General features: G+C 31.8%; 1 protein-coding gene across 2 annotated transcripts in view; it reads left to right on the plus strand.

The window, feature by feature from the left end:
• Window positions 1-12,500, plus strand: part of qsox2 (quiescin Q6 sulfhydryl oxidase 2) — a 36,638-nt gene that overhangs the window by 15,981 nt on the left and 8,157 nt on the right. The window contains exons 5-10 of one of the 2 annotated variants that reach the window (XR_012406477.1): window positions 1,340-1,430; window positions 5,861-6,006; window positions 6,101-6,244; window positions 8,509-8,638; window positions 8,731-8,853; window positions 12,030-12,421. Coding sequence is in view for 1 of the 2 variants with exons in the window: in XM_009301964.5 (XP_009300239.1) it covers window positions 1,340-1,430; window positions 5,861-6,006; window positions 6,101-6,244; window positions 8,509-8,638; window positions 8,731-8,853; window positions 12,030-12,180 (785 nt within the window). In the remaining variant the exon portion in view is untranslated. The remainder of the gene's footprint in view (window positions 1-1,339; window positions 1,431-5,860; window positions 6,007-6,100; window positions 6,245-8,508; window positions 8,639-8,730; window positions 8,854-12,029; window positions 12,422-12,500) is intronic. The other variant, XM_009301964.5, reaches the window with a different exon arrangement.

Below are 12,500 nucleotides of genomic sequence, written 5' to 3' on the forward strand. Positions count from 1 at the left end.
AACCTATTCTTGAGGTTAAGGATGATCACAGAGAGCCGCGATCTTTTAATCGCAGTTGATTTATGCACATCCTGTATTGCTGGTATGCATTTCTACAAAGACGTGTTAATACGTGTCTGTCAATCAATTCGGTAGGCGGGGAAACCACACTCCTACATCACGTTGTGGTGGGCCTCAGAACAGGAGGTAGTTGGATCCTGTTTTAACGAAAGGAAATTTATCAAAAAGAGTCTTATTGTGTTTCTATCACTCCAATATGACCATGCACACACTTTACCTACACACAGTTCTGTCTAAACATCTTACAAAAGTTGATTTTCATCATGGGTACCCTTTTAGTTACAATATTCGTGCCATACTCATGTGAAAATAAAGGTGGATAGCTCATGGAAATTCAGCTTTTTAGTCAGTGACAATCAGGGAAAAGTCAAGGAATTTGATATGTTGGGTTATAGAGTGGGAACCCTGATCTAAAAATTGTTTTTTATTCATTTAGTTAATCTCCGGGTCAGGTGGAGGCACTTTTAGTTTAGCTTAATATTGATCATCGAGTCAGAATAGACCAGTGATGGGCAAACTAGGTCCTTGAAGGCCAGTGTCCTACAAAGTTTACCTCCAACCCTAATCAAACACACCTGCCTATAGCTTTCTAGCGATCTTGAAGATGTTGATTAGTATTAGAGCAAAACTCTGCAGAAAACGGAGTTTGCCCATCCCTGGATTAGACCATTAGCATTTTACTGAGAAATGACCAAAGATGCCTTGCTACCATGATTTCTGAAAGACTATTCTGAAATTACTTATTTTGGTGCAGATCCTGAAGTCACTAGAATACACAGAAGTTAACCAATTTTCAAGATTTCCATAGTACAGCTGCAAAGATCTTTGATTACTACGCCAGAATGAGAGTATAGTTCCTATCCACATTGGCTTAGAAAATATCAACTTTTCATTTTCCACTGATCTTGGCACACAGTGTATCTACAAAAGTATCAAGCTTTAAATACAAAAATTATCAAAACTCTTTGGCCATTTTTGAGTGAGATGCTAATGGTCTAATCTGATACAATGATCTATGCTAAGCTAAGCTAAAAGTGCTTCAGCCAGACCTAGAGATCACCTGAATAGAATAAAAAATGGTAAAACTCAGCTGTTTAGCTCTTGGGGACTTGTAAAATGAGCCTATTTTTTGTAAAAAGTGGATTTTTTTTTTAATGATGTTTAGCACATTCTGCCTCCAGGTCCAAAGTGAATGTGTGTTTAGGGTTTCATTTCTAGGCACAAGTGGAATGTGTCTCCATTTCCTATTCATAAATGTTGAGTTTGTGATCTGTTGCAGGTCTGAGGACGTCCTGTCCTTAATGGGGAAGAAAACGGAGCATTACACTGCAGTTATAGTTGAGGACGGAAACTCCTACATAGGGAGAGAGGTATGAGAAATGGTTTTCCGCTTTTGAGGACAGGATGAAATCATCATTTACTCACCCATATGTCTTTTCAAACATGTTGACTTAATTGTTATTAACTTTGATGTTAGTTTTAATATTAGATGATGTGCATTTTTTAATTAGTAGCATGAACAAAAATCACATATATACTCTAACTCTGCTTTTTCTCAGTGATGTAAGCATGACATTGCAGCACTGGAGGACAAATTGTTTTTGTAGGCAATCACGACTTAGATGATGAGACATGCCTTAATTCAGATGCGTGTGCCTTTTTGCTTTATTGGTATTAAATGTTTGAATCATAATGTGCCCATTCAAGGTTAACTGGAATGATTCAGCTAGAGACAGAGAGGAAAAATAATGCAAATGCATGTCAAAAAATTAATTAAAGACAAACAACAGAGCGCTAGCTAGGCACTAGGTGATGGAATCCAGTCAGGTAATGCACAAACTGATAAAAATGCATTGTGATAATGACAAATGGTGTATGTAGTACTACCTCACATTCATACTATAGAATGCACTTTCTATGTAAATATAGTTTTGTGATATACACTACTTTTTTATGTTTTTTAAAAATATTCTGATCATTTATTAAATGTAATTTTTTTTGCAATATTAATAATTAATATTAGAGTGATTTCTGAAAAGTAATGAAGCTGAAAATGCATCTATAAAATCACTGGAATAAATGATTAAAGTACATGATAAACTACTTTTAAATGTTTTTTTATAGTGCATTTTATAGTAACATTTCACCATTTTGTGCTGTATTTTTTATGATTTAAATGCAGCCTTGGTGAGCAGGAGAAGCTTATTTTAAAACATTCAAAAATCCTACTGACCCAAAACTTTTGACCGGTAGGTTATAGTTTTGTGAAGTTTGTAGTTATTAAAAAATAAATTATGATCTTTTACAATTGCCGACAACACCACTTTGTTTGCATGCTTTGTTTTAGACTGTCCTCACCTACATGTGTCAATGTGTGTAAAAATGTATTTAAACTGAGTCTCTGCTTTACCAATAAAGAGTTCTTTCGATGACGCCACAGCTACGCTGAGCTCTTCTTATTAAAGTATTCTGCAGATACCCGAAAGTTCTCCCTGGTTTTTGGGCTCATCTTAGAATTTCACAACAGTTTTGGTGCTGTGAGACAGACTAGAGAAATTCACAACAGTGTCAAAATTACATACTGCACATTTAAATTAATTTCTAATGCCATTTAAAGCATATTTAAAGCTTTCAGGTTATACAATCAACACTTGTGTCTGGTTTTGTGGCCCAGAGTCACAAAATTGGGTCGAAAAATAAATTGAAACAAGTCTCAGCCACTATTTAGAAAGTAGACAGATTTGTTGATTTGCTGAAAGTTAAAGGAGTAAAACGATGAATCTAAAGCTGTACAATAGCTTTGTGTGAGAATATTGTTGAAATTGTACTTCTTTGTTTTTCAGAAGGTTAATTTCACCTTTCACTCTGCCAATACGTTTCATTATATTCAAATGTGATGCATTCTTGATGCATAAAATAACCAAAGGCTTGCCAAATTGTAAAGCACTTCACAAGACAATTTCCAGTGAACACACATAATGAATAACAGATGTATGCAAACAAGCAGAAGTTCTCCCATGTAACATATTTGACCAAGGGATGCATTTTCTAAAATCTTCAGTAGTCGATTTTGGTTATATTATAGTTACTAACTGTTATCAAATATAGTTATCAACAGAACACTTAAACAATACTATTTCTGAGATTTTTGGCTACTAAATGATGATGTTTTATGTTCGACCCACTTAAATTTGTGAAAACAAGCAAGTCTCATCTAAATCTATTTGTGTTGGGACAATATGGATGAATTTTGTGGAACCCAGCCTTTTAACAGCATATTTTTTATCTGATGATTTAAAAAACTGCCTATAATCTTTCTATACATTTAATCTGCCTTTTTTCAAATAAATTATATAAACTGCCTAATCCCTCACTGTAAAATATATACATTTTTACTTTATATTTTTTTTATTTATTTTTTTTGCAAAATGCTCCTTTCTTGAAATCTCTCTCTAGCTGATTATTAACAAGTTTATGCATTTTAAAAAAAATAAATACATGTAAAATAATTGTTTACAGAATTCACTGACGTCGTTCCACCATCTGAACATAATTATATGTGCACAAAGTGGCTATAGTGAAGCGCATGAAGAGCATCAAAGCATTTATTGTTTGTATTTTATGGCTGAATGTAAAAGCTGAGATTTTTCGTATTAAAAGTAACAAAGCACAAAGCCTGCAATTACTGAATGCCAGCTACACTACCGATCATCATTAGCATATATGAAAAGATTGATCTTGAGGTTTAAGAGTTCATATTGTGTACATTAAAAAGAATTATTAATCCAACACTAGCTATACACGTCTTGCTTTACATACCTGTTATCCTTTGTGAGGAAATAAACGAGAAGCACCAATTAAATTTGGTAATCCATCATCAATTCTGTTGTAAAAGGGATAGTTCACTCAAAAATTTTAATTCTGTCATGATTTGTTCACTCTTGTTCCAAACCTGTTTAGGATAACTGTTGAGAATGAGTTTGAGAGTTGATAAACAGATAGTTTGAAGAATGTTCATAACTAGCAATTGACGTCCATAGTGCTTATTTCCCTACAATGTCAGTTTATGGCTACATATAACCAAAATTCCTCGTTTCCTTTTTTGTTAAACAGCAAAAATAAAGAAAATCCTAAATATTTGGAACCACTTATGGATTATTAAATAGTTAAATTAGCAACTTTTCGGTGAACTATCCCTGTAAATAACTATTTCTTTTGACTCTTGTATAATTTAAGAAAGGATCCATAATACTTTTATGGTATGAGGAACACTTAATATCATCTCTTCTCAGTTTTATTACACAATGTATCACACGATTTCAGATTCAGACTTCACACTTTAAATGGGAAAATGATCAAAACTCTTTTTTTAACATAATGCTTAATGGTCTAATTGGATTCAATACATTATGCTAAGCTAAGCTAAAAGTGGTCAAAAAATGGACTGAATGGATTCAAAAATGGTTCAAGTCAACTGTTTAACTCCAGGAGACTTGTAAAATGAGCCCAAAACCTCTTTTTTTATGTAATGCTGATAGTTTATTTGGATTCAACGCGTTATGCTAAGCTAAAAGTGATCAGAAAATCAAATTAATTGATTTAAAAATGGTTAAGGTCAACTGTTTAACACTTGGAGACATGAAAATGAGCCCAAAACTCTTTTTTTTATGTAATGCTAATGGTCTAATTAGATTCAATACATTATGCTAAGCTAAGCTAAAAGTGACCAAAAAATCGACTGAATGGATTCAAAAATGGTTCGAATTAACTGTCTAACTCTAGGAGACCTGTAAAATGAGCCCAAAACTTTTTTTTTACATGATGCTAATGGTCCAATTGGATTCAACATATTAAGCTTAGCTAAGCTAAAAGTGACAAAGAAATAGACTAAATGGATTCCAAAATGGTTCACGTCAACTGTTTAACTCTAGGAGACTTGTAAAATGAGCCCAAAACTCCTTTTTTTACGTGATGCTAATGGTCTAATTGGATGCATTTTATTATGCTAAGTTAAGCTAAGCTAAAGGTGACCAAGAAATCGACTGAATTGATTAAAAAATGGTTCAAGTCCGCTGTTTAACTCTTGAAAACTTGTAAAATTAGCCCAAAACTCATTTTTTTATGCAATGCTAATGGTCTAATTGGATTTAATATATTATGCTAAGCTATGATAAAAGTGGTCAAGAAATCAACTGAATGGATTGGAAAATGGTTCAAGTCAACTGTTTAACTCTAGGAGACTTGTAAAATGAGCCATTTTCAATACAGTTGGATTGTTCTTTTAACTGAAAGTTCTGCTGTTCTCAGCATGGTGTTCTCAACAAACATTTTAGTAGTAGTAACAGTTAAAAAAAAATTTAACTGCTTAAAACAAAAGGATTAAAATTCAAATAAAACATTGTGTGTGTGCACGTAATGCACTAGAATACATTTTTATGATTGTCTTTTTTCTCTTGTCAGCCTAACTCTGTTAAGTTCCTATATCATATGTTAAGTTTATGTATTAAATAATGTTTTACAACAGAAGTAGCAGGGACACTTAAAGTGCCTAATAAAATATCTTTCAAATATTGTAAAGGCCTAAAGGGGCCTTGGAGTCCAAAAAAAAAAAAAAACTGTTGAGAGTAGCCAGTTTAGACAATCCAGTAAAAACTGAACTCCTTGCAAAAAGAACATAACAACGGTTTCAAATGACGAGTGGGTGAGTAGATGATGATCTAAGTGATCCTTTAGGGGATAATTAGTGATCCAGCTTGAATTATAATGCTCTGATTGAGTGTTGTGTGCTCTTTTTAACTAGGTAATTTTGGACCTGATGCCATATGAGGGTTTGGTGGTGAAGAGAGCTCTGAGCTCAGACCAACTTCTAATGGACAAGCTGGGGATTAGTTCAGTTCCCTCGGCGTACCTTTTCCAGCCCAACGGCACACACACTGTTTTGAATGTGTACGTTAAATGGCCTCTGCTGAGTTCATTTTGGTCAAACTATTAAATAGATGAATTGTTTATTTTATGTGTTTTTTTATTTTGTTGTTCACAGGCAGAAGAAGTTACGTTTTTTCTTCTCCTCCTTCCTAAAACTTCTCCCTGGAGTACACAGAAAACAGTCCACCTCGTCCCTGCAGCGTCCTCAGCCTGGGATTAATGGACAGGGAGCCCAGGTGGAGTGGAAAGAGTTTAAAAAGTGAGTTTTATTGATTTATATGCTACTGCTCAAAAGTCTGTACTCGGATAATAATTAACATTAGTTCTAATCAAGGATGCATTTAGTTGTTAAAAAGGGATTGCAAATACTGTTTCTCCGAACTTTCTATTTGTCAAAGAATCTTGAGTCTTTTCCACAGTTTCTGCAAAAATATTAAGCAGCATGGCTGTTTTTTTTAACAACAATAATGATATAAAATATTATATTATACCTCCTTGATTGTAAGTCGCTTTGGACAAGTGCATCTGCTAAAATGACTAAATGTGAAACTAAATGTAAAAGGTGTCTCAAACGCCAAATTACACCAAATTGCATTATATGGTTTGGAAAATAAGCATGTCAAGTCACACTGGCTTAACTGCTGTGCTGTGAAAAAATAACAAAACAACAACAGGTAAGTTGCTATGGGGATTTAAGTCACGTTTTATAACGTAATTCAGAATAAGAGTTTACTGGTAGCCTTAAAAGAAAACATTTATAAAGATTTTGTTCTTTGTTTTTGTCTTTTATTTTGTAAAGTAAGCAAATGAATGAATAAGTAAATGAATGAATGAATAAATGAATCAATGAATAAACAAATGAATAAATAAATGAGTGAATGAATAAGTTAATGAATGAATTATTGAATAAATGAATGACTAAGTGAATAAACAAAGAAATGAATGAATGAATAAATAAACCAATGAAAGAATAATGTATTATACAAAATGAGTAAGTGAGTGAATGAATAAGTGAATGAATAAACGAATGAATAAACAAAAAAATTAATAACTACGTTAATGAATGAATTATTGAGCTAATGAATGAATAAGTGAATAAACAAAATGAATAAATGAATGATTAAACGAATGATAGAAAAATGTAAAATAAATGAGTGAGTGAATGAATGAACAAGTGAATGAATAAGTTAATGAAAAAACATATAAACAAACGAATTAATAAATAAACAAATGAATTAATAAATGAATAGGTTAATGAATCAATTAATAAATGAATAAAAAAGAATGAATGAACAAACAAATTAAACAAAAAATTTATTAGTTCAAATGAGTAAGTGAATGAATGAACAAGCGAATGAATGAGGGAATACGTGAATGAATGAATAAACAGATGAATAAGTGAGTTAATGAATGAATTATTGAATTAATGAATGAAAAAGTGAATAAAAAAGAATGAATGAATAATTAAACGAATGAAAGAAAAATGTGTTATATAAAATAATGAGTGAGTAAGTGAATGAATGAATGAATAAGCAAATGAATGTATAAGTAAGGTAATGAATGAATAAGTGAAAACATGAATGAACGATTGAATAAATAAAAAAACAAATGAACCAATACATGAATAAGTAAATAAAATAATTATTTAATGAATGAATGAATAACCGAAAAAACAAAAAAATGAATAAATGAATGGTTGAATAAACGAAGGAATGAATAAACAAATGAAAGAAAAAAACTATTACTTAAAATGAGTGTGAATGAATGAATGAACAACTGAGTAAACAAATAAATTAATAAGTGAACAAATGAATGAATAAACAAATGAAAGAAAAATGTGTTATATAAAATTAGTAAGTGAGTGAGTGAATAATTGAATTGATCAATTAATTAATAAATAAATTAATGTATGAATAAAAGGAATTTAAGTAGAAACCGCATTAATACATCAAGCATCAAGTTTGATAGGAGTGAAGCAAAGTGTGTTTGAAATGTGTGTGGGAAATGCACTAAACAGATGTGTATCTGTGCGTGCTTGCGTGTGTCTTGAGTCCTGACTTTACCCAGTTTTACAACAGCTGTGAATGGTGCTCACGTTTTTGATGCTCCAAAAAAGCTCGGCCTTCCTTTATAAAAATAATCCATACAACTCCAGTGGGTTAATGAATGCCCTCTGAAGCAAAGTGATGGGTTTTTGTAAGGAAAATATCCAAATTTGAAACTTCATAAGCTATTATCAATGGCTTCCAACTGTTAAACATGTTCATAAGAGCCCAGTTACAACACATTGGAGTCGTATGGATTACATTCATCAATGGGTTTTTGGGGCATTAAAAATCACCGCCTTTATAAAGTTTGGTTGAGCCAGGGTATTATTATTATTTAGATATTATTCTAATTATGTTTGTCTGAAAGGAAGAAAAAAAGTGTTTACACCAAGGAAGGGGTACAACTTTTTATGTTATTTTCTGTTTCTATTCCTTTAACAAAGACGAGGTGAATCAAAAATGAATGTTTCTTCAGGTCTAAGGTATACATGGCAGATCTGGAGTCTGGCTTACATTATCTCCTGAGGGTTGAGCTGGCCACCCACAAGACCTTAGAAGGAGAAGAGCTAAAAACCTTCAAGGACTTTGTAACCGTTGTTGCCAAGGTAGTGTTTTAACACAAACGCAGCATTTCTTTGCACTGGAGGTGTCTTCTCACGCTGAAATCATTTACAGTGCATCTTATTTTTGATTTCAGCTGTTTCCAGGCCACCAGTCGGTGGTGAAACTTTTGGAGACATTGCTGGAATGGCTAGTCAGTTTACCTTTGGAGAAGATCCCCTATGATGCCATCCTCGATCTAGTTAACAACAAGATGAGGGTAAGACTGTCCCCCAGTTAACAACATGTTCGTTTTCAGATCATAGATGATAAATAGAACACATCTCTGTTTAAAAGAACTAGTATCTTGAAAGCAAGTCAACACTTTCACAATTTAAAGATGTAACGGTACATGCCTTCCTGTAGCATTAGTCTGGTGGGTATTTGTGTGAGCACTCTGTGAAGAGCATCAAAGGTTTCTGTGTACAATGTTTTTTTTTTTCCCTGTTAAACATTTTAGCCAATTACGGCCATGTTTGTTGAGCGTTTTAGTTGCACTTAAGCCCTATTGTTCACTGATGTATGAAGAACAGCTCACACAGAGCTCTTTTCAAAGCTTGAGGTCTACGTTTTCTTATAACCAGCAAGGTATAAAAACCTATTTTTCTGTGTATATTATAAGGGTTTGCAATTACACTGCAAAAAAATCCTTTTCTTATCAAGAGTTTTTGCCTTATTTCTTGCCCAAATATATAAAACTTCTTTAACATTTTTTAAATGAGCAAACAATATTGTCTTGTTTCAGAAATAATATGTAAAAAAATAATAATAATAAGTGAGTTATAAAACAATCAGAGTAATCTGCCAATGGGGTAAGATGAATAATCTAGCTTGCGCTCTGAAATGAGATTGTTTTTCTTACCCTATTGGCAGATTATTTTGCTTGTTTTAAGGATAAACAAGACAATATTTTTAGCTTGTCTAAAAAATACTTCTTTGTTTTAGAATCTTTAGATATTTGGCCCAAAAAACTGACAAAAACTTTAACTAAAGTGATATCTGCTTCATTGATTATAGAGGCAAAACTGTTCGATCACTTTCTGTATATTACCTATTCATATTTTTTTACAGTTTTATTTATCATTCTACAAAGTACACTCTGTAAAGTTTTGGGAGTGAGCTGATTAGCGTAACATAATCCATCTACTATTTGATTATTTGCTCCTTTAACTCTTTTACTGCATGGTTTAAAATTTTCATTTGGGTGTAGTTTATTGGCCAAATTTAAGATATTAATGATAACACCAAAATTTGACAGATAATACTAAAATACAATTGACAATAAGTCGATAATACCAAGATGGATTGATAATACCAAAATCGATCAATAATACCAAAAGCCGATCAATAGTAAGTCAATAATACCAAAAATGTATTGATAATACCACAAATCAATTGATAGTAAGTTAGACGGTAATATAAAAAATTGATTAATAATAAGTCAGCGATAATACAAAAAATTATTGATAACAAGTCTGTCGATAATACCAAAATCAATCAATAATACCAAAATCAATCATTAATACCAAAAGTCGATTAATAATAAGTCAGACGATAATACCAAAAATCGATTGAAAATAAGTCAGACAATAATACCTAAATTAATCAATAATACCAAAAATCAATTGATAGTAAGTTAGACGGTAATATAAAAAATTTATTGGTAATAAGTCAGCGATAATACAAAAAATTATTGATAACAAGTCTGTCGATAATACCAAAATCAATCAATAATACCAAAATCAATCAATAATACCAAAAGTCGATTAATAATAAGTCAGACGATAATACCAAAAATCGATTGAAAATAAGTCAGACAATAATACCTAAATTAATCAATAATACCAAAAATCAATTGCTAATAAGTCAGTCGACAATACCAAAATCGATCGAAAATGCCAAAATTGATTGAGAATAAGTCAGTCGATAAAACCAAAATCGATCAATAATACCAAAATCGATCGATAATACCAAAAAATTTTTGATAAGTCGATAATATCAACTATTTAGTCTCCACTTCACTTCCTAATCTGCAATTGCCTATTTGAATATCACACTAACTGTACAAAAAAAAAAAAAAAAAAAAAAAAAAAATTACTAACACTTCCCTTCTTAGACTTTACAGACCTGAAACTTGCCTTTAGAACTTATTCATTGTTGCTCTTAGTGGTGTAAATTGCTTCCTTGTCCTCATTTGTAAGTCGCTTTGGATAAAAGCGTCTGCTAAATGACTAAATGTAAATGTAAAATGTAATATCAGAAATCAATCAATAATACCAAAAATCAATTGATTATATGTCAGTCGATAATACCAAAATTTTGCGATAATACCAAAAATTGATTGATAATAAGTCAGTTGATAATAACAAAATCGATCAATATTATCACAAATCAATTGATAAGTCAGTCGATAATACCAAACTCAATCAAAAATTCCAAAAATTGATTGATAACAAGTCAGCCGATAACAACAAAATCAATCATTAATACTAAAAATTGATTGATAATAAGTCGATAATACCAAAAATCAATCAATAATACCAAAATCAATCAATAATAAGAAAAATCAATTGATAATAAGTCAGTCGATAATACCAAAATTTAGCGATAATACCAAAAATATATTGAAAATAAGTCAGACGATAATACCAAAATCGATCGATAATATCAAAAATCGATTGATAAGTCAGTCGATAATACCAAAAGCGATCAATAACTCCAAAATTTGATTTATAACAACTCAGTCGATAATACCACAATTGATCATTAATACTAAAAATTGATTGACAACAAGTCAGTCGATAATACCAAAATCATTCAATGATACCAAAAATCGATTGATAAGTCAGTCGATGATACCAAAATCGATCAATAATTCCAAAAATTTATTGATAACAAGTCAGTCAATAATACCAAAATCAATCAATAATACCAAAAAACGATAGATAAGTCAGACGATAATTCCAAAAATCGTATAATAATAAGTCGATAATACCAAAAATCGATTGATAATAAGTCAGTCAATCATTCCAAAATCAATCAAAAATTCTAAAAATCGATTGATAGTAAGTCAGTAGATAATACCAAAATAGATCGATAATACGAAAAATTCATCGATAATACCAAAAATCAATTGATAATGCCAAAAATCGATTGATCAATAGAAAGTCAGGCAGCCGATAATACCAAAAATGTCAGTAGAAGGAATACAACAGTAATACGGCTGTAAATAATACAAATATGGGGAAAAAATCCTATAAAACTATTTTTGTTATGGTGCAAAAATTGGTGTTAAAATGTTTCAAACTACTGAATGACTACTAATCAAGACAATACAATTCAGAAGCTTAAATCAGCGTGTTGGTGGTTTTAAAGTGCTGTTTGTTTTATTCTCAGATCTCGGGACTGTACCTGAGTGAACAAGTGCAGTGGGTTGGATGCCAGGGTAGCAGTGTGGCACTAAGAGGATATCCATGCTCCCTCTGGACTCTCTTTCACGTTTTGACTGTGCAAGCTGCCAACCGGCCTGATGCTCTGGCCAACACCGGTATGAGCAGGGAAATCCCTTCCTCTCAGTGAACCTGAAGCATATTGGAGATCTCTTAAGCTGCGTTTGTAGATTACTCAAGTAAAATAAGATGTATACAAGTATAATCATGCTGGTATACAAGTCAGTCCCTCTAGGTTGTTTTGCCATGATTTAGAACAGGTTTTAGGCAGCTTTAGACACATTATGTGACATTATTACGCTTTTAAGGGCCAGTTTGACATATATAAAGAGAAAGAATGTGGAAAAATCAACAATGAAAATGCCCATACATGTAAATAAACTATATTTCACCATAGTTTAGAAGACTACTACTATTT

Source organism: Danio rerio, chromosome 5 (assembly GCF_049306965.1).
Source record: "Danio rerio strain Tuebingen ecotype United States chromosome 5, GRCz12tu, whole genome shotgun sequence".
Classification (NCBI taxonomy): Eukaryota; Metazoa; Chordata; class Actinopteri; order Cypriniformes; family Danionidae; genus Danio; species Danio rerio.